The 21,089-nt window shown below is 43.9% G+C and overlaps 1 protein-coding gene across 15 annotated transcripts in view; it reads left to right on the top strand.

Annotated features, from left to right (window-relative positions):
• Window positions 1-531: 531 nt before the first annotated feature.
• Window positions 532-21,089, top strand: part of SYNE1 (spectrin repeat containing nuclear envelope protein 1) — a 561,745-nt gene continuing 541,187 nt past the window's right edge. For 8 of the 15 annotated variants that reach the window (XM_055134199.1, XM_055134201.1, XM_055134207.1 and 5 more), the window contains exons 1-2: window positions 2,057-2,215; window positions 11,801-12,072. In XM_055134199.1, the coding sequence (XP_054990174.1) occupies window positions 11,988-12,072 (85 nt within the window). In that variant the 5' untranslated portion in view covers window positions 2,057-2,215; window positions 11,801-11,987. Of the gene's footprint in view, window positions 977-1,137; window positions 1,587-2,054; window positions 2,216-11,800; window positions 12,073-21,089 lie in introns of those variants that run through there. The other 7 variants (XM_055134204.1, XM_055134200.1, XM_055134202.1 and 4 more) reach the window with 4 other exon arrangements.

Raw genomic sequence — 21,089 nt, 5'->3', positions numbered from 1 at the left:
TTCAGACTAGAATTATGTTGATGGGAGCCCCAAGAAAGAGAATTGGAAGAAAACACTGACAGTGGAGTGTTGGCCTTGGAGGGAAGAAAAGGCTGGAGGCGGGGAAATCTGAGCCTCTTTAGACGCTGGTCCTTCCTTTCAACACCTTCCGAGAACACAAAACTGGTTCCAATGATGGAAAGTCCGAGGGGGTAATTACTACTTTCAAGATCCTTGCAACATAGCGTCAATTATTTTAGCTGTCGTAATCTTGTTGGACTTGGGCTTTGTTGGTCAAAAGAGACTATGTTTGACTTTGCTTGGAAACCATAAAAACCACAACAAAATAAATTCCCTTGAACGCTACCAGGCAACCCGGGGGACCTCTTTGCTTCCACGCCCTGGCAAGGACAGAGAGCTGCAGACGCAGGGGGGTGCTGCCAGGCGCAGCCTGCAGAGAGCGTCCCGGGAGAACCGGGCAACCTCTCCGCGAGCCCTCAGCGACAGCGGCCAGTTCAGGTGACCAGCGCTGCCCGCGCCCGCAATCGGAGCTGGAGAGTAACCACACGACCCTGCGCTTGGAAAGCACTGACCGGTCACCCTAAAAAAAATATAATAATAGTAATAATCACTCGCCACTGATTTGCCAGCCCAGAGGTCAGCGCAGTAATGATCTTGCGGAAAGTTGATTTCAAAGGAGCCAGCGGAATGTCCTCCCGAAACTGCATCACTTCCTTCCTGGGACCAGGAGGGAGTCTCCGCAGCCTTTCCAGATAGGTCGTGCTGGGAAAGGTCAGTCGGGCAGTGCGAACCCCGGGCAAAAGTTAGCGTCGCCCGAGCAGCGCATCTCCTCCCGCCACTCCTCACCCCTCCCGCCGGGGCTGGGGCTCTGGGAGCTACGGGTTCGCGCCCCGGGAGGTGGAAGGTGGCAGGCTCCGGGAGAGGAAGGCGGCTGCAGAGACGCCCCCGAGGCCGTGCATCCCCGTGCACCCCGAAGGTAAGGGGAAGCGGGGCGCAGAGGCTCCAGGCCCGCGCCCCCAGCTCTGTTGCAGGAGCAGCGCGTCTGGGAAGCGGGCGCGGGGCGCGGGGAGGGGTGTGGCTTTGCAGCGCCGTAGTGCCGGGGTTCCTGCGGGAGTGTGACAGCCAGCGGCTCCACCTGTCCTTCCCCAAGAAGCCTTAGGTGCTGGGGGAGAGGGAACCCGGGGAGGCCTCAACGCCCCGGGTGAAGCCGAGGACGACCCGGCCGCGGCGGGAGGGGAAGAGGCGCGGCGCGGCGGGGCGCAGGGTTGAGCCAAGTGACGGTGCGAGCGAGCCCCCGGGGAGCGCGGCGTTGGCCGCCCCGAACCCGCCCGGTTCGGAGGAGTCGGTCCGCCCGGGGGCGGTCCGGATCCCCGCCCGCTGCAGCTCTGCAATCGCACCCGAGCTCTGGGCAGCACCGCGCGGCCCGCCAGCTAGGCGCTCCCGGACCTGCAGTTTCCCGGGCTGGGCTGCAGGAACCTGCAAGAGCTGGACCGGGAGAGACAGACAGAGGCAGAGAGAGAAGGTGAAGGTGGGAGGCCAAAGAGGAGGCGCGGGAGCACGGGTGCAAGCCTGGCACACTGCAAATAGTAAGCAAGTTTGTACTTGCACGGCCCGGGGTGTCCGTCTCCGTGGGAGGGGCGGGGGCGTCCGTGGCGATGATGGGGGGGTGCGTACGTGTGTGTGGTACCCGGGTGGGAGGAGATAAGGAGCCGGGGGCCGTTCTCTTCACATCGCGTACGTTGAGATCCCTATGAATATTCCCCCCTCTCCTTCCCCTGAGTTGTCATTTCCGCTCGTGGCACCTCTTGGGGGTCGGGTGATGCTGAAGCCAAAGGCTGCCACCCTCTGATTGTGACGGCCGGACGGTGGCGGCTCTACTATCTGATGGGAGAGGTAGGGCGTAGAACAAATTCTAGGAGCCTCCCTTCCTCCACCCCCCCCCCCGACTATTTTTGGGAAGGCCTGGGGGAGGGGAAGTGTGTAGCAGCGAACGCGGTGCACTTGCCGGCAGGCGGAGCGTCTGCTAGAGGACGAGAAATTATTTTCCTCTTCGCTCCTGAAAGGCGCGTTTCGGACGGGGGATCGTGTGTTGCTGCCGGAGGAGGTCTGTGAAATGGTGGCTCCCGGGGTGACAGGTGCATAGCAGAGGGCAGGAGAACAGTGCCAAGGCAAACAGCTGCCGCCTCGAAGGGAAGAAAGCCCCCCTGGGAAGCAGGTACCGTGTCCTGTCTGGCCTAAGGAAACCCACGGATGCTGTAGATGTCAGGTTCCGTCCTGCAGACCCGCAGTCAAGAGTTCAGCTCAGGGGGGGACGCTGGGCCCCGGGGGCTTTAGACTCCTAAAAGGCTCGCTTGGGGGCTTTGCAGTTAGGGGATCTGTACGTATCTGCCATTTTTCCCCCCTGTATGTGCTAAGAAAGTTCAGAATGAATTCTGTCCTCTCTTTTTTTTTTTTTTTTATGCCCATTTATGTTTATCTGATAGTCACTTTCTTGGGGAATGCATTTGTCTATGAAAGCCAGATCGATGCAAGAGAATCTAATAATTTTCAAGCCAGCAATTAGCATAGGAACCACATCTGACTTAATCATGAGTCATGAAGAGTGAATGTTCTTTAGGAAGCCCTGTATTCCCGGGAGGAGATAGATAAATCCTATGGATCAAAAGTTCCTGACACCACCAGAAAGTATAATAAAACTCCTCTCTATCTGGTCTTATGTTTTTCTGTCTGGTCATTACTTTGTGGCAAATTTAGAACGAAATGGCCTGGGTCAATGCTAACTTAATGTTTCATGCTGCAGATAAAGGGACATCTTCAGACTGACTCAGCTAATAATATTGCTAGCCTTTGAAATATTCGCTGTGGGCCTTTTGAAAAAAAGTCTTAACTACTGGTTTCTCACAGACTGGTTTCTGTTCTTACTATCTATGCAGAAGACTTTTTTTCACTGGATTCCTTCCTGCAAAGAAGTAGGAAAATGGTGTGTGTGTGTGTGTGTGTGTGTGTGTGTGTGTGTGTGTGATTTTACGTTGTTCAGGAATTGCTAGTGTTAAAGGGAGGGGTGTTGGTGTCAGATAATTATGCAGCATAGCTTCTTAGAAATGAAAGGAGGTGTAACTTGAACAGGATGGAAGAAGCCCAGCATTGAGTAAAGTTGGATGCATTTTCTAGCTGAGCCTAGAGCTGGAGAAAATGCAGCCACACCTGAGAGGTTGAATGTGTCAGTTTTAGGACCTGAGGCGATATGCATTTCTGTCCCTCTGACCTTTAAACATGTCCTTAGGCCTCGTCCTGGGAAAACTAATGGGTAAGAAATGCAACAGATACTCTGCAAAGTCCTGGGCCGAAGATTGCAAATACTCTTGGGTGTGATAGACACTAAGCTTATGGAGAGAAACAACAGTGCAGTCATTTGATAATTATCATTTGACAATTTGATCATTTGGCAGTTGATAATTTGATATATGTTATGCTGTTCAGTTTGGCACTTTGTCTTTGGATTATTTGTTCATATACTTTTCTTCCAAGGAAAGGATGAAGTCCTATTTGCTACCTCATAGAATTTGTGATGAGGAGAAATTCTCAGCACTGTTCCTTGCTGATCCATACATACATATGAATAATGCATTTCTGGGAGCTTCCAGATGCCCCCTTTCTCTTGCCTACTGTTTAGCCATCTTAGTGTTTATTTAGTACCCTTCCTAAAGGACAGCTAGGGCAAAACAATCATTAGATTTAAAATTAGATGCTTCAGTGACTCACTCCAGCAACAGGACTTGGATAGAAGAGGAGTTGGGATGCATTCATCAGCTCTTGGGATTTTTAAGAGTGGATTTTAAGAGCAGAGTGCTATTTTGTACATACTTAGCCATCTACTTAAGAACGCCCATAGTTAATGCTGCTGTGATTTAGTTTATATTTTATGGTCTCCATTCTTAGTTTTCCAATTTGAAATGAGCCATCTTATCTCCGGCTCCAGCAGCATTTGGAGTTTGCTGCTGTCATTTCTTGAAAAAGAATAATGGAGTGGCATTGCTTGCAGATGTATTCCGTGGGCTAGTTGTGTTGCGTGAATGGGTGGATGTTAGGCGCAGTGGGTGTTTTCCAATTGTCCGTTCTGCTTAGAGATGGGTAAAGTCATGTTGGGGTGATTGACCACTGATACTCTCACGGGGATTTTTTCACTGTGCAGACAGGACATCAGTTCTGAGAGAAGCTTATCTGTCTTGTTCATGGCTATTTACTCACGGCCATGGTCCTTTACCAGGACTTTCATTCCTTCATAATTGCAGTTTGAAATAATACATGCAGAAATCTGACCTCTCTCCTGTGCTGCGTGGACTTAGCTATATTGCGAACCTGGTTCCCTCCCCAGAAGGATCTGGGGACCATGTGAGGATTATTTGGTACCTAACTCTTCCAGGTCTAGTCTACTTTGTTTTTCTTTCCAGCCTCCTATTAGTGGCACCGCTCCTCTTTCTCTTCTTAAACCCCCTCCCCACAATATTTTGCAACTATTTAAAAATTGAGTTATGGTCTCAGTGATGGTGCTGGAGCTTCCCCTGGTGTTCCGGTTCTGTAGGTCTGGCCCACAATCAGAGCGCTACCAGGTCGTTAATCAATTCCCAGAGCAAATGTCCAGCTACGTGGTGCCGGGTTTGGTACTGGAGAGTATCAGCAAGACTTTCTCCACCCCGTAAGGAAGGTCTGAGTTCCAATTGTGGCTGAAGAAATGGGGAGCAGGGTGACAAGTGGTCTTGCCGAAATTCTATATGCCAGACACTCTGCTAGGAACATAATATGTTTTGGGGCCACACTTGACTGTGCTCAGGGCTTACTCCTGGCTCTGCTCTCTGCTCAGGGATCATTCCTGGTGGGGCTTGGAAGGACCATGCAGTGTTCCAGGAACAGAATCCAAGGCAGCCACAGGCAAGACAACTGCCCTGCCCTACCTGCCACATTGTATATTTATATTTTGAATGTTAATTTAGACAGCATCAAGTTAAGTCTAATTCAGCATAAGATTATTGTAGTTTTTGAATGAAGACACCAGAACTCAGAAAAGTTTGCTTTTCCTATCCAAATAGGTCTTTGGAGTAAAAGCAGAATTAATATTGAACTCCAGGTCCTTCTAGGTTTTGCTTGCTTGCTTTTTTCTCTTTTGTCTTGACTGGCTTTTGGATCACACCCTGCAGTGCTCATGGCTTACTCTTGGTTCTGTGACCAGGGATCACTTTGGGTGGGGCTCAAGGGACCATATGTGATGCTGGGGATTGAATTTGGCTTGAGCACACACAAGGCAAGTGCCCTACCTGCTGTGCTAGCACTCTGGCTTATTTATTTATTTATTTATTTATTTATTTATTTATTTATTTATTTATTTATGCTTTTTGGGTCACACCCAGCGATGCTCAGGGGTCACTCCTGGCTCTGCACTCAGAAATCACCCCTGGCCATGCTCAGGGGACCATATGGGATGCTGGGAATCGAATCGAACCTGGGTCGGCCACGTGCAAGGCAAATGCCCTACCCGCTGTGCTATTGCTCCAACTTCATCTGGCTTAATCTTGTTCCTTCTTAATCCACACTTTATCCAATTATCCCAAGCCCCCGACAGCTGACTATTGGGGATCCTTATACACAGAATCAGCTGAGTTGGGACATATTAAGCCTTGAACTCATGTCTTCTAATTTCCAGACTTCTTTTTTTCTTCCTTTTGTGAATTTGAAATCTTTAAAATCAAATTATGTCTCTGCAGACTAAGAATCATGAAAAGAAAAAATATCATAATTTTACAAAAGAGGAAATAGGGTCTATAGGAGTGATGAAAGTAAAATACTTTATCTGCTATCTCTAGCAGGAAGGATATTGCACCGCATTCTCTTGCAGCGGGGAGGAAGGGGTTTTCTTGGGGTTGACTCAGAGAGGTAAAGTGTATGAACTTAGCTCGATAGAAAAAAAACCTTGATGTGCTGAGAAATATACGTACTTGCTGCCGGGTGGGTATGAGTCAAGCAACAGATATTACATACCAATGCTTGCAAAATGTTCCTCTTCCTTTCTATGGTAAAGCTTACAGTGTAACAAAGAAAAGATAAAGCAGACATATAACAATAGAGGTTGTCAATGTTGTGGAGACATGAAGAAACAATGTTACTATGTGCAGGGAAGACTTTTGGTCATAGTATGAGTCTTGGGTTCAGTATTTAAAAATCTTTGGAAGGAATTCATATGCAGGGCTCCAGTGGATGGGGGTGAAGGGAGAATGAACAAAGCGTTGAAGAAGGATTTGGATAGCTATTTAGACAGGACATCAATTCTGTACACATCTCTTCATGTATTCCAACAAGTAGAGCGTTGGAATACAAGATCTGCACTGCCCTTCTAGTGAGAAACTCAGTTGACGGCATGATGGTCCAAAAACTTTGACTGGGAATCCTGGGTGTGCTTCCTACTTCCTGTCAACTCTCCTCAATCAACCCCAGGTCCTATACTTTTAACTCCTAAGGATTTAGGGATAAGTGTATCTTTCACCATCTCCTACCTGGAATCCTGAGATATTCTTTGAAGAAATATTCCAGCATCTCCCATCACCTTCACTCTTAAATACCAGTGCTAGAATAATGCAAGTTATATCTGTGGTGTCTGGCTTCAACCCCCTCCCGGAATCTCAAGGAATTCATTAGCTGATTCCCTGGTGATTTTGAGAGAATTAGAGCCACGCTCCTGAGCATATACACCAGGCCCTAACACATCTCCTTTTCCAGCCTCTGTTCCAGAATGTTCTTCATTTTCTGACTGGTTAGCCCATGTGGTAGTCATGCAGTTTATCATGTTCACTTCTTGATTGGAGACACATTGGCAGTCATGTCCAGCCTTGACCAGCACTCTATCTAGAATGGAACTTTCTAGACTTCACCTGAATGACTGACTGAGTTTCCATTTCGCAGTCAAGAGTTAGCTCAACCCAGGGCACTCAAGAACTTATGAAACCCCCTGACCTTCCTTTTCCCTGTTTGTTCTTCCCTTGGTATTATATAATATTTCTTCTCTGCTCCTTCTCCCACTATCTCCTAGGCTCCTCAGAATAAAAATGAGAGAGAGATTCTATTTCATTTTTCATTTCAGTACCCTAGCGCTAACCTCTGACTCTAAAAGTGCAATAGTTAGACTGTAGAATTAAGACTCAGTATTGAAGCAATAGCACAGTGGGTAGGTCATTTGCCTTGCACGTGGCCAACCTGAGTTCAATACCTCCATCCCTCTCGGAGAGCACGGCAAGCTACTGAGAGTACCCTGCCCGCATGGCAGAGCCTGGCAAGCTACCCATGGTGTATTTGATATGCCAAAAACAGTAACAGTAACAGGTCTCACAATGGAGACATTACTGGTGCCTGCTCTAGCAAATCCATGAACAACGGGACAACAGTGCTACAGTGCATAAAAACTGAGGTTGGACCCAAGGATAGAAATGATAAAGAATGAGGAGGATGTGTGAGGGAGAGAGATTTCAGACTTCATGTAGAGGGTAGCATGAGGAGGCTATAAAGTAATATTCAATATGGATATAATGTAATGTATGGAGATCTATAATGTAACGATAGACAGAAATCTCCTTTAACAGCATAATTCTTGATTGATGGACACATTTTGTTTGGTCTTCTGGAAACTCTTCTGCAGTTTCAAATTGTATTTGAAATGGATTTCATTTCATGTCTTTACTTAGCAGGTAGCTCCTAAGTGGTTATTGAGCTATCTAGATGGTTGGATACATGAGTGGATGTGTAGGGGGTGTGATGATGCATAGATAATTCAATATGTATTGTTTTACTTGGAGAATCTAACTGATTAAAAATTTTGGGGTTTTCTTGTGGGGGGAGGTGTGCACACTTGGCGATGCTCAGGACTTATTTCTGACTCTGCACACAGGAATCACTCCTGGCGGGCTCTGAAAACCATATGGGATGCTGGGGCTTAAATCCAGGTCTGCCACGTGCAAGGCAAGCACCTTAATCTCGGTACTGCCGCTCTAGCCCCATGAATCTAACATTTTAACAGCTGAGAGAAAGCTGTTTTTGTAAGATTTCCTTGGGCACTTCTCACTCTATCCTAGTTTCCAAATTTTGTATGTGGGCAGGTATAATATTTCTCCCCATGAAAGGGAAGCTGCTAATGCACACACAATTCCGGTACACAGCCTCTAGTACCTGCTTCTCTTCTGAGCATCCTTTGGAGAGCCTTCCACTTTAGATCTCCCTAGTCTAGAGGCTGCCAACTTTTGATTCCACTTCTAGAAAAGTCTCCTTTCAAGTAGCCAAGAGAAGTTTCCTGTGCCTTATTACCAACTGATGCTGTCCACTAAACCATAACCTGTAACTTGACAAGTAACAAGAGAACTTTCTTATTCTAGTATATTTTTAAAAAATCTTATTAAAATGCTATTGCATTATCACTGTATCACAGTATCACAGTATCATGTTGCTCATCGATTTGCTCAAGCAGACACCAGTAATGTCTCCATTATGAGACTTGTTACTGTTTTTGGCATATTCAATATGTCACGGGTAGCTTGCCAGGCTCTTTCGTGCGGGCGGGATACTCTCGGTAGCTGGCCAGGCTCTCCCAAGAGGGACAAGAGGAATCAAACCCGGCTCAGCTGTGTTCAAGGCGAACACCTTACCTGCTGTGCTAACATTCTATAATTACAGTGTGCTTTTTGGTGCTTTCTCATAGTCTGCACCAGAGTGTAATGCTTAGCATCGCCCCCCGGCCCCACCCCACCATTTTCTTTTTCTTTTAAGGTCACACCTGGAAATGCCCAAAGGTACCTCAGGAATTATTCCTGGCGGTGCTTGGGGGACCATATATTGGTATATTGGTATATTGGTATATCAGTACCAGGAATTGATGCCCTGCCTGTTGTACTATCACTCCGGCCCCTGTTTAACATTCTTTTTGAGATGACAAATTATAGACTATATATCTTATAACCTACTTTTCCCTCTGGGAGAAACTCGCAAGCTACTGAGAGCTTCCTGCCCACATGGGACAGCCTCGCAAGCTTCCCATGGTGTATCCATATGCCAAAGCCAGTCACCAGCTGAATTTCATTCCCCTGACCCTGAAATGCGGCATCGGTGGGAAGACCAAGAAGAGAAAGGCTTCTAAAATCTCAGGGATAGGACGAATGTAGAGGTTACTGAGACCACTCTAGCAACTCGTGATTATTTGCTTTCATGCATTCCTACCAGATATTATTTAATAATGCCTTTAAAAAATACTGTGTGGGGGCTGGAGTGATAGCACAGCGGGTAGGGTGTCTGCCTTGTACGCGGCCAACCCAGGCTGGAATCCCAGAATCCCATATAGTCCCCTGAGCACCACCAGGAGTAATTCCTGAGCGCAGAACCAGGAGTAACCCCTGTGCATTGCCAGGTGTGATGCAAAAAATAAATAAATGAACAAATAAATAAATAAATATAAAAAATACTGTGGGGCTGGAGCGGTAATACAGCAGGTAGGGTGTTTGCCTTGCATGCGCCTGACCCAGGTTCGATTCCCAGCATCCTATGTGGTCCCCCAAGCACCACCAGGAGTAGTTTCTGAGTGCAAAACCAGGAGTAACCCCTGTGCATCACCAAGTGTGACCCAAAAAGCGCCTCCCCTTGCCAAACTACTGTAATTATGCTCTATTGCTTAAGTAATCTTTTATAATTGTTTGTATGACCACACATTCAGATAGAACTATTAATTGTGTGGGGTTTTGATTTTGGTGGGGTGTATCTAGTGATATTCAGGGTTTCCTCCTGTCTGCACTCAGGGATCAGTCCTGCTGACCCTTGATATGGGGTTACGGGGTGCTGGGAATAGAACCCAGGCCAACCTTTTGCAGGGAAAGCGCCCTACCCACTGAACTCTCCAGCCCATATACTGTCAGTATTGAAAACCCTCATCCACTCCTCTTTTCTGTTTTCCTGTCCACAGACAGACACTTCCACTTACATATGAAGTGTGTTCTTCACATGTTTACTTTTACCACCCTTTTCTGCAGCCCGCATTTCATTTCTGTACATGACCTTTGAGCAGGAATTGTACTAAAGCATGTCTCCAACAAGTCTCTTTCTTTTGACCCCTTGATTACTTTTCTTAACTCAGGACACATCCCCCCAGCCCCCCTACCCCCCACCCCCCCACCTGCTCTTTATCCCATCAGCTCTCCTACTCTTGGAGGACCTTCTCTTCAGTAACCTCTCAGACTAGGAAATCCTTGTTTAATGTATGTATCTCACTGTTAGGATTTCATCAACTACACTCCTACCTCTTTTTCTCTCCCCCCCTCCCCAGTACAGAATGAATTGAGGAAGGATTAGAAGGAAAATGCCTTTTTGCCCAGTCCACAGGATTCCCAGCCTTGTGACTTACTTTAGCGTCGTTATGGGGAGAGCTAAATCAAATCCACAATGATGTCTAACATTGGAATATTGGAAATGGAACTTTTAAAAACAAAATAGTTATACTTTTACACCGTTTGATTTATTGAATTACTATTAGAAGCAGAGATTTCATCTAATTCCAAAGAAATGTACCAGGAAAAGAATAACTCAGGTGTCCAGAGAGATTAAATTAATGTAATTAAGAAAACTTGTACATGGGGGCCAGGGCAATAGTACAGTGGGTCACTGTCACTGTCATCCCATTGCTCATTGATTTGCTTGAGCAGGCACCAGTAATGTCTCCATCTTAAGACTTGTTACTGTGTTTTGGCATATCAAATATTCAGCAGGTAATTTGCTAGGCTCTACAGTGTGGGAGAGAAAATCTCGGTAACTTGCTAGGCTCTCCGAGAGGGGCAGAGGAATTAAACCAGGTCAACCATGTGCAGGGCAAACGCCCTATTGCTGTTCTATCGCTCCAGCCCAGTAAAGTTGGTAAGGTGCTTCAATGACATACGGCCGATCCAAGTTTGATCTGCAGTACCTCTTATGGTCCCCCAGCAATGCCAGGAGTGATACCTAAGTGCAGAGTCAGGAATGAGCCCTGTCTCATAATATGAGACTGATACCCAAGGCCAGTAGACACAAGGGCCATGAAGATTGCTCCATGGTTGGAAGCCTGCTTCACGAGCTTGGGGAGAAGGCAAGTGGGATAGAGAGGAGATCACTAAGTCAATGATGGTTGGAGGGATCGTTCGGGATGGGAGATGTGTGCTGAAGTAGATAAAGGACCAAATGTGAGAGCCTCTCAGTATCCTGTACTGCAAACCATAATGCACAAAAGTAGAGAGAGAGTATGGGGGAAATTTTCTGCTATAGAGACAGGGGGAAGGCTTGGATGAGGTTCGAGGAATACTGAGGACACTGGTGGTTGTAAATATGCACTGGTGGGTGTTGGATCATTGTATGACTGAAACTCAAACATGAAAGTTTTGTAACTGTATCTCGGTGATTCAATTAAAAAAAAAAACAAAGAAAAAAGAAAAAGCAAAACCTGTGCATATTGATAGGTGGAATTCTGGGTTCTGCATACAGGTAGTTTCATAGGTCAGTGGAAGATGTTTATAATCATAATAGAAAACCTGTAATAAAAGTTACTTTTAGCAAACAATTTTGTTATATATGTCTCCTGTGCATATTCACTTTATCACTGTCTTAAGAAGCCCTAGTAGTTGTTTAGTGCTTTACAGTTTATAAGTATTTTTGCATCTGTTATTGCATTTGGCAGTGAATACAGTTCTCCTTTTTGCTGTGTGTTAACCTGTGTAGACTTTTAAATATCGAATCTTTTCTGCTTGTTTTTCAGATTCCTCTGTTTATTTAAAAAGTTAGTCTTAAAAGAAGAGATTCGACCTTTGGGAGCCAATTTCTGCCAGTTCCTGGAATTCCTCTAAAACCAGAGGGGAAGCTCAGGATGTTTGCTGGCGGGGAGTAGTGTCACACTGCCTTGGGTGACAAGTCTCCTGTGTTCATTTCATGCTTCGAGAGGAACCATGGCGTCCTCCAGGACTGCCACAAGGACACCTAGGTCTCCTCGGACCCCTCGGGACATCGCCAATGTGATGCAAAGGCTGCAAGGTAAGGGGCCCCAAGGCCAGGCTTTTTTTTTTTTTTGCTAAGAACCCTGTAAAGTTCAGCCACAACCGAACTCACAAATCTTTTCAAGTGGCTTTCATTTTTATTCAGTTTTATGAAACTACAGCCAGGAATAGAAAAATGTCTTTGAACTAGTTCATGCTATTTTAAGGACTGTCTCTTGTAGATAAAGACAAAGCCTTTTTTTTCCCCCTGATTTTGTGTCTGTATTAGTGTGACCTGAATGATAATTGATTGGTTGGGAATTCAGAGTTATGGCCTGTATATGAATGTGTGTGTGAATGTGAATGTGAGTGTGTGTGTGAATGTGTGTGTGTGTGAATGTGAATGTGTGTGTGTGAATGTGAATATGAATGTGACTGTGTGAATGTGTGTGTGTGTTATTATAAGACCTAACCCAGGACTTTATGCAGATGCTCTAAGACTGAGCTATATCCCTGGTCCAAATTTTCCTTTTATAACCAATAATAGTGCAACACTATGACCGTGTGGTGAATACAGACTATGAGGACAATGATGAGATAAATAGATACTAACTACTTATTTGATGCCAATGAGAAAGTCCTTAGGGGCCAAGAAAATTTTTAAGCAAGATGAGGCAAAGAGGCCTGGAGGAAAAAGAACATAATAATGATAACCTTTCAGTATCTGCATTGCAAACCATAATGCCCAAAAGTAGAGAGAGAGTATAGGAAATATTGTCTGCCATGGAGGCAGTGGGAGGGTGGAAAAGGGGAGGTATACTGGGGATATTGGTGGTGGGGAATGTGTACTGGTGGAGGGATGGGTGTTCGATCATTGTGTAATTGTAACTCAAGCATGAAAGCTTATAACTATATCTCACAGTGAATCAATACTTTGAATCAATACTTTTAAAAAATAATAAATATTAATTAAGATTAAACCAAACTTTATCTGTATCACTGTATTACTGTCATCCCATTGCTCATCGATTTGCTCGAGCGGGCACCAATAACATCTCCATTGTGAGACTTGTTGTTACTGTTTTTGGTATATCAAATATGCTACAGGTAGCTTGCCAGGTTCTGCCATGTGGCCGAACCTGGCATATCTCTCGATATCTGGCCCGGCTCTCTGAGAGGGGTGGAAGAATCAAACCCAAGTCAGCCACATGCAAGGCAAATGCCCTACTTTCTGTGCTATTGCTCCAAACCAAACTTTATATTTCATAAATATAAATTAATAAAAATATTAAATAATAATTTTAGTAACAGATACAATTAATGGTGACTCGTATTCCGACTAGCATATAGACTTTCTAGTCCACATCCCTCATAGCATCCTCTTTCTTATAATCAATTCTTTTTTAGAGTTTGCAGTGAAATTCGTGGCAGCTCACAGGTGAATCCTTAATTATAAATCTTCTTTAAACATAAATATGTTCCTTAAACATAGCATAATTGTTTAGGGATATATGAAAATACTTCTTTGCCACAATCCAACATTAATTCTCCCAGAGCTCAAATGGATCCTTTTAGGATATAAAATATTCAAATTGAGCAGGGCTTTGCTCTAATCTTTATCAAGAGAGCTTAAAAATCATGCGATAGCTTGATTTTCAGTTTTCTAGAAGCTGCCAAGCAGTCATTGTGGTCCTACACCAGCGCCCTCACATTACTGACACAAACCCACTTTTCATGCTTGTAATGCATTTGGTGCTCAAAGTGATTTCCAGTTGAGTGCCTTGACTTGCAAATACAGACCAGCCTCTTAGATCTGCCACAGAAGGCATTCATCTGTAGAAAGTGAGGGGAATTTCTCTAGATACCACTAGTCTGACTGAAGCCCTTGTAATCACCACACGGCCGCCTTCTCCTAGTCATCCGCCTGGTGTTAGCGTTGCTTGTTGCACATTTGTTGTTGCCAGATCTACTTGGCATGCCAGAAAAACAGGAAGATACCAAAAACCGAAGCGTTGCTGAGTAAGTGTGTGATCAGACCTCCGTCCAAGGCTGGAAACTGGATTTGCCTAAAGTGCCAAGGATACACCATTGCATTTGTGCGTCTTCATTTGGTTAGACAGAACACTGAGCTTGGAGTCCCCTGGCTCTGTTTTTGCATGTTTGTGCTATTGTTTTCTGGCATGCAAATTGCTGAACCATTTTGTGAGCACATCTTTGAAATGATGGAAAAATGTTAGAAAGATAATGAAACAAAAAGGCAGATTTTTCTTGGAGTTATGAAAACTCAGTCCTGAGAATCCCCCAGATGAAATACATATGGACAATAAAGAAAAGTTATGAAAAGAAAGTTTGAAAAAAGTGAAAAAGTTCTTCATTCAGAATCAGATGACACTACTCTCTATTTCTGTTTTGGCTTCAATGAAAAAAGTAATGAAGGCCATGGATAGGGTGAGGCAAGAAGAAAGAGGACTGGTGCTTCAATGGTTTGGTTATTTTTTGGTGTGTGTGTGTATGTGTGTGTGTGTGTGTGTGTGTGTGTATGTATGTGTGTGTGTGGTGGATATATAGTTAGCTGTGAGATATGGGAAAGCACTAGAAAGCACATTACCCAGTCCCATTCCTGGACTGTAATAGGGAGATCTTATTACCATCTATGCATTCAGTGGTCCTTTCTGCAAATTGTGAACCATCTCCCCCTGCCTTGCCCTCTGAGGATGGTTATGAAAGTCTGGGAGCTAATAGATCAAAAGTGCTTTTAAAAATTATATACTGTGGTCAGAGTGATAGTACAGCGAGTAGGGCATTTGCCTTGCATGCAGCCAACCTGGATTTGATCCACAGCACATGCAGAGCCAGGAGTAAAGTCTGAGCATTGCCAGATATGCCTCCAAAGCAATAAATAACTAGATAATTTTAAAAAAACCTACTGTAGCACTGTAGCACTGTCGTCCCCTTGTTTATCCATTTGCTGGAGTGGGCACCAGTAACATCTCCATTGTGAGACTTGTTGTTACTGTTTTTGGCATATTAAATATGCCACAGGTAGCTTTCCAGGTTCTGCCGTGCAGGCAGGATACTTTCCGTAGCTTGCTGGGCTCTCTGAGAGGGACCGAGGAATGGAACCTAGGTCGGCCATGTGCAAGGCAAATGCTCTACCCCCTGTGCTATTGCTCCAGTCCTGGGATTTTTTATACTGCAGAGAAATTCAAACTTGAAACCATTTAAGAAGTCTGATAGATATAATCATGTTCCCATCAATAGTTTGAAACATAGGGCATTTAAATGAAAAGACCATGGAAATAATTCAGCTTCACTAATCTCTTTTGGCAGGTGATGAAATTACTGTGCTAGTTCCTTTCCTTTACAAACTAGTTTCTCTGCTCCTTTTTGGGTCATCATCCTTAAGCCTTGAATTTAATGTTTTGCCTCAAATAACTTATTCAATAGAGTGGCTAGCATTGTCTACCAATAAAAATAAAGTCATTTACTCAAGACCTGATCAGCCAGCAGGAACTAGAGTTACAGTACAGTAGGCACTATAAGGTAATTAAGGTACTTAATCTTGCCCATGGCCAACCTGCTTGGGTGGCTGGCACTCCCACTGAGGCCGTATTATCCCTAATATTCTCCTCCTCCTCCATTGTGCTTTTCCAAAACAGGAGAATAGAATTAACAATCACCTATGTAATCCAGAGTTCCGTGGGGATCTCAGTCCCTTCCTTAGATGCCTTATAGACGTTTTTCTCAACTTTTTTCCAAATCTTGGTTTCTAGAGTCCTGCTCTGGAGCTATTCTATGTTGAAGAAACGTGGACTAAAATTGGAGAAGGGAGAAAGCCCAGGCCTAGTGATTTTTTGTCCATTTTTCTAGTCATGCAGATTTGAGCAGCAATACCAAGATTTCTATATTCTGAGAACTAGTAATGTTATTATGAAGAAAGTGACTCTACTTTCTGTACTGATTCCTTTTACTCCTTTCTTATTGGTTATAGGTTATAGCATGCTATAGGGTTCCTGAAAAGTTTAGAATGATAAACCTTAAAATTTAGAAACTCAATGCCTGGGTGCTAGAAAGTAGTCATCAGCATTTTCTCTTAAAGTATCTTGTAGCTAGAGGTTATTTGTGGCTATAACATGGAAGGTGTAGGGGTCACATGGAGGGTCACAAGTATATTATCTCAGGGCTGGAGCAGGTAGAGTACTTGCAGCTGACATGGGTTCTATTCCCGGCACCCCGTACGGTCCCCCAAATATCTCCAGGACTAATTCCTGAGTGCAGAGCCAGGAGTAACCCCTGAGCATCACCGGGTGTGATCTAAAAAACAAAACAAAGCAGAACACCAAAGCAAAATGCAATGTCTCTTCACCGTGTCATGACAGCAGAATGAAGGAGCTAGATCTGAGGGGACTTGGTGGATGTTGTGATTCGCATATTGATCAGCTGGGTTGGTTCTGCTGATTCAGGTGAGGTCCTTTGCCTGTGTCTCACTGTGCATCCTATTGATACTTGCTCCGAGCCTAAGCAAGCCACGTCCTCCCCTGCCCTCCCCCGCCCTCCCCCGCACCTCGGATAGAGGAGATTTGTCCTTAATCAAGGTCATTTAGTGACCTTATCTGCCAGCTGAAACTGCCAAACCAATGCCTGAGATCTTAATAAATGGAGGATTGACATTATTGTCCAGATAATTGAGACTCAGGAGGGAATTTATTAAAAAGTTAATTCTTGTTAGCAAGAATTAAATCTTTTTAATAGAGTTGAAATCTGGAAGCATATTCTTGTAGACTCCGCCCCCTCTGCCCATTTTTAAACCTAAATAGATATTCTCAGAAACTAATGCTTCTCCCATCTCTTGAACTTTATTTTCATATTAGCTCCATGTATACGTAAAGAAACTTTTTAAAAAATCTGAATAATAATTTGGCTTTACTCAACTGTTTATTTAGTTCACAACCATAATTATTGATTGGTTTTCTGCTTTTAATTTTTGTTCCGAGTGTTAGGAAATTAAAGTGAATCCAGATTGCTACATAATTTAGCTGAGACTGTAGCAGTTTAATATTTCACCTTTGCCAATATTTGTGCTTGTTTGAGCATAATGTTTTATGCTAGGACCCTGAATTATGGATGAGCAGACAGACTGCAATGCAGAATTTCATTTGCTCCTAAGAATAATGAGTGTTTCTGTACTTTCATCAATTTAAAAATAACTTTTAAAGCAAAGACAGGGCAATAATATAATGCAGGGTATTAAAGTTTTAAATTCCCCTAATTAGAATATTCTGCTCTTAAGGACATCTGTTTAACAGGTGTCTGATGGAGTCATTTTAGTTTATAGTCACATCTAATGGAAAGAATGATCTGAACTCTCGAGGCTAGAAATTTTTTTAAGAGAATAACAGTATATTAAGGTGCTTTAAAAATTTCATCTTGCAGAGTAACATTTACTTTAAAAATATTTATTGACTTATCAAATACACCTATTTTACTGGGAGATAATATACTAGACTTTAAGGATTTTCATATTAACATGTCTGTACCATTTACTATAAGAGAGATTGGCATCAAGGGAATTTGATAGCAAAGTCAGTGGGGGTATGCTGAGAAGTCTCAAATGCACATACCTAGTTGTTCTGTAATGAATGTCATCGGCCTTTCTGGAAAACAATATAGATATTTCTAAGAGAAAAAAAAACTTAGGAATTGAGCTCCCATTTAACTCAGCATTTTCATTTCGTGGAATATACCACAAGGACCCAAAAACAAAATGTAGAAAAGACATTTGCATCCCCGTTTCCTTGTAGTACTATTCACAATAGCCAAAATCTGGAAACAATCCATGGATAGATGACTGGATAAATAAATGATGGTACCTATACACAATGGAATATTACTTAGCCATTAAAAGAGAAAATTATGCAATTCGATGCTTCATGGATGGATCTGGAAAGTATCATGCTGAATGAAGGAGGGCGAGAGAGCAACACAGAATGATCTCTCTCATCGGTGGGACTGGGGAAAAACAAAAGAACGGAATAACAAATGCCCAAAGACAATAGAAACAAAGAACGTGACAATGGGTCTTACTTTGAAAGCATGCCACTTGGCCTGGGGTTGGGGCATACATAGGATAGGGATGGGGCTACAATCCTGGTGGAAGGAAGCTTTCAACAGGGAAGGGGTGGGGGGGGAGCTGACAGGTTATGCATGAAACCTTATCAGCAACAGCACTGTAAACCACAGGCCCAGAACTTATTTAAAGAAGAAGTGCTTCTCAGAGGGGCTGACTGGGTGTGGTGGGGAGTGGGGCATTGGTGGAGGGAAGCCGAGAGTGCCAAAGGGATTGATGTTCAAACATCATCGTGTGCCTGAAACCCAATCATGAATATCATTGTAATTCACAGTGACTAAAAAAAAAATTAAAGAAAATTTAAATAAAGTTCAAACTTAAGATTTTTAAGTCTTCTGAACAAATTCAAAGAGGAACAAATGAGGAACAGGAATACACACTTTCTCCTGATAAGTATCTATGAAGTCTGTCCACTGTTCAGTAAAAAATAATCATATTCGGGGGCTGGAGCTATAGCACAGTGGGTAGGGCGTTTGCCTTGCACGTGGCTGATGTGGGTTTGATTCCCAGCATCCCATATGGAGTTATTCCTGAGTGCATGAACCAGGAGTAACCCCTGTGCATTGCTGGGTAGGACCCAAAAAGAAAAAAATAATAATCATACTCTCCCTCTAAAACCATTTTTTGAAATTAATTTAAGGGGCTGGAGCGATAGTACAGCACGTGGGGTGTTTGCCTTGCACATGGCTGACCCCGGTTCAATCCCCGGCATCCCATATGATCCCCTAAGCACTGCCTGGAGTAACCCCTGAGCATCGCTGGGAGTGACCCAAAATGCAAAAAAAAATTAAAAAAATTTAAAAATAAAAGAAATTTAAAACTTTATGGATATATAGAATTCAATACTCTTTAGTACTGTAGAAGAAAAAATTGGCTAGTAAGGAAAAAATAGATTTTTTAAAAAAATTTCAGTTTAACCACAGGTAGTGTTGGGATTGGAAGTACTTGCTTTGCTGTAAAGATTCCATTTTTATTCTCCCCCATCCCTCCTTCTGTTGATGTTATTATTGTGGTGTTGGGGATTGTGCACTTACCTCGCTGTGGAGCTCACACGTTTGGTTGTGGTGCTTCTTGGGGTTGTCTATCAGGTTGTGGTGTTAGGCGTTTGACCTTTGAGTCGCACCTTTGTTATTACTTTCAGTGAGTTTGTCAGGGTTAGGCAAGTTAGTTGTGCTCACTGGGAGTCCTGCTTCTGGCCTCAGTGCTGGCCCATCTTCCACCTATGGTGCTCCCTGGAGATCACATCCCTTTAGCCATAGTGCTCGAGTGCACTGGCCGTGCTGCATCCGGCAGGCACTGGCACTGCCATACATCACAGAGAGCAGGGCTAGCAGGCGGACACTCAGCCCTGGGAACTCAACTTGAGGCCCGAGTTTGCAAATAAGCACTTTAGTCACTGGGCCATCTCTAGATTTCAGTTTCTGGGTAGAGCCTTGAGAAATGAAGTTTTAGAATGTATGACTAATTTAATGACCTTTCTCATTAAATAAAAAGAATTGTCAAAAATTCACTTATTATGGGTCCTAGTAAGATAATAGCTTGCTTTGCACACAGCTGACCTCAGTTTGACCTCATTTGACACCCCTAATTCCTGTGGTTCGCCCAACATCATCAGGAGGGAACCCTGAGCACAGAGTCAGGGGCAAGCCCTGAGTACTGCTGGGTATGGCTAATCCCCCCCTCAAATAATTTCATGTATAACTTTTTTTTTTTTGCTTTTTGGGTCACACCCAGTGATGCTCAGGGGCTACTCCTGGCTCTGCACACAGGAAATACTCCTGGCGGTGCTTAGGGGACCATATAGGATGCTGGGAATCGAACCCGGGTTGGCCGCGTGCAAGGCAAACAAACGCCCTACCCTCTGTGCTATTGCTCCAGCCCCTCATATATAACATGTAGGTGACATTCACTTTTCAATAAATTAAAATCTAATCTGCCTACTATCATTGTTGAATTATAATATCTTAGTTTTATTTTTTGTTTTGTTTTGGGGCCACACCCAGTGGTGATCAGAGCTTACTCCTGTCTCTGTGCTCAGGGATCAACCCCTGGTGGGGCTCAGGGGACCATGTAGGGTCCCAGGGATTGCACCCAGGCCAACCTCGTGTACGACAAGCACCCTACCTGCTATAGTTTCTTTCCAACCCTCATAACTCACTTTTAAAATTTAACACAAAATGTAGTACATCTCTCTGCATTTTGGAACATCATGGTTAAATAAATGTTTAAGGACAAAGGGGTAAATCAAGTTTTTAAACTCACAAGTTGAGAATGAATTTAGTCAAGACATGCAAAAGCAAATGATGAAAACCGTCCGATTGTGTTCTGCTTCATTTATCCCTTTCAAAAATTATTCAGCTGACATTTTAATTTAATAAATCCTATCTTTTTATGCCATAGAATCTCTTTCAAGGACACCCATCTGACCTGAATGGGTGACTTATTCGACCTTTCAGAGGACAGTGGTTTTTTGTATCTTCAGTTCCCTAGTAATTGCTAGATTTCTGCTAAATGACTATTTTTTCAATATAATATTGCTTTCCCACCCTGGCTCCTAACACAAGAGCTGTTGTTTATGTGGACAGAGACATTAGGACAGTTGTAAGCGCATCAAGATTCAATGGGTCCATTAGGAGCAGAGACAGAGGCTGGGATATTTCACACAGCCAATCAGCAGGCTGTAGTCATGACAACTTCCTTTTCTTGTTTTTGCCTATGCTGCCCTCTCCATCTAAAAGACCCGGAACTGTTCTATTCTATTCTTTCCAGAGTGCCCTTTGCTGTTTGTCATCTACTCTACTCTTTCTTGGCCTAATGTTTGCTGCCTGATTATATAATTTTTATTCTAATTTTTTTCTGCAATTTGGGCCACACCCGACAATGCTCATGGCTTAGTTCTGGCTTCACTACTCAGGGATTATTTCTGACTTTCTCAGGGGACCATGTGT

This window comes from Sorex araneus, chromosome 4, assembly GCF_027595985.1.
Source record: "Sorex araneus isolate mSorAra2 chromosome 4, mSorAra2.pri, whole genome shotgun sequence".
Classification (NCBI taxonomy): domain Eukaryota; kingdom Metazoa; phylum Chordata; class Mammalia; order Eulipotyphla; family Soricidae; genus Sorex; species Sorex araneus.
Note: the sequence above shows the minus strand (reverse complement) of the source record. Positions and strands in the feature narration are given on the sequence as shown.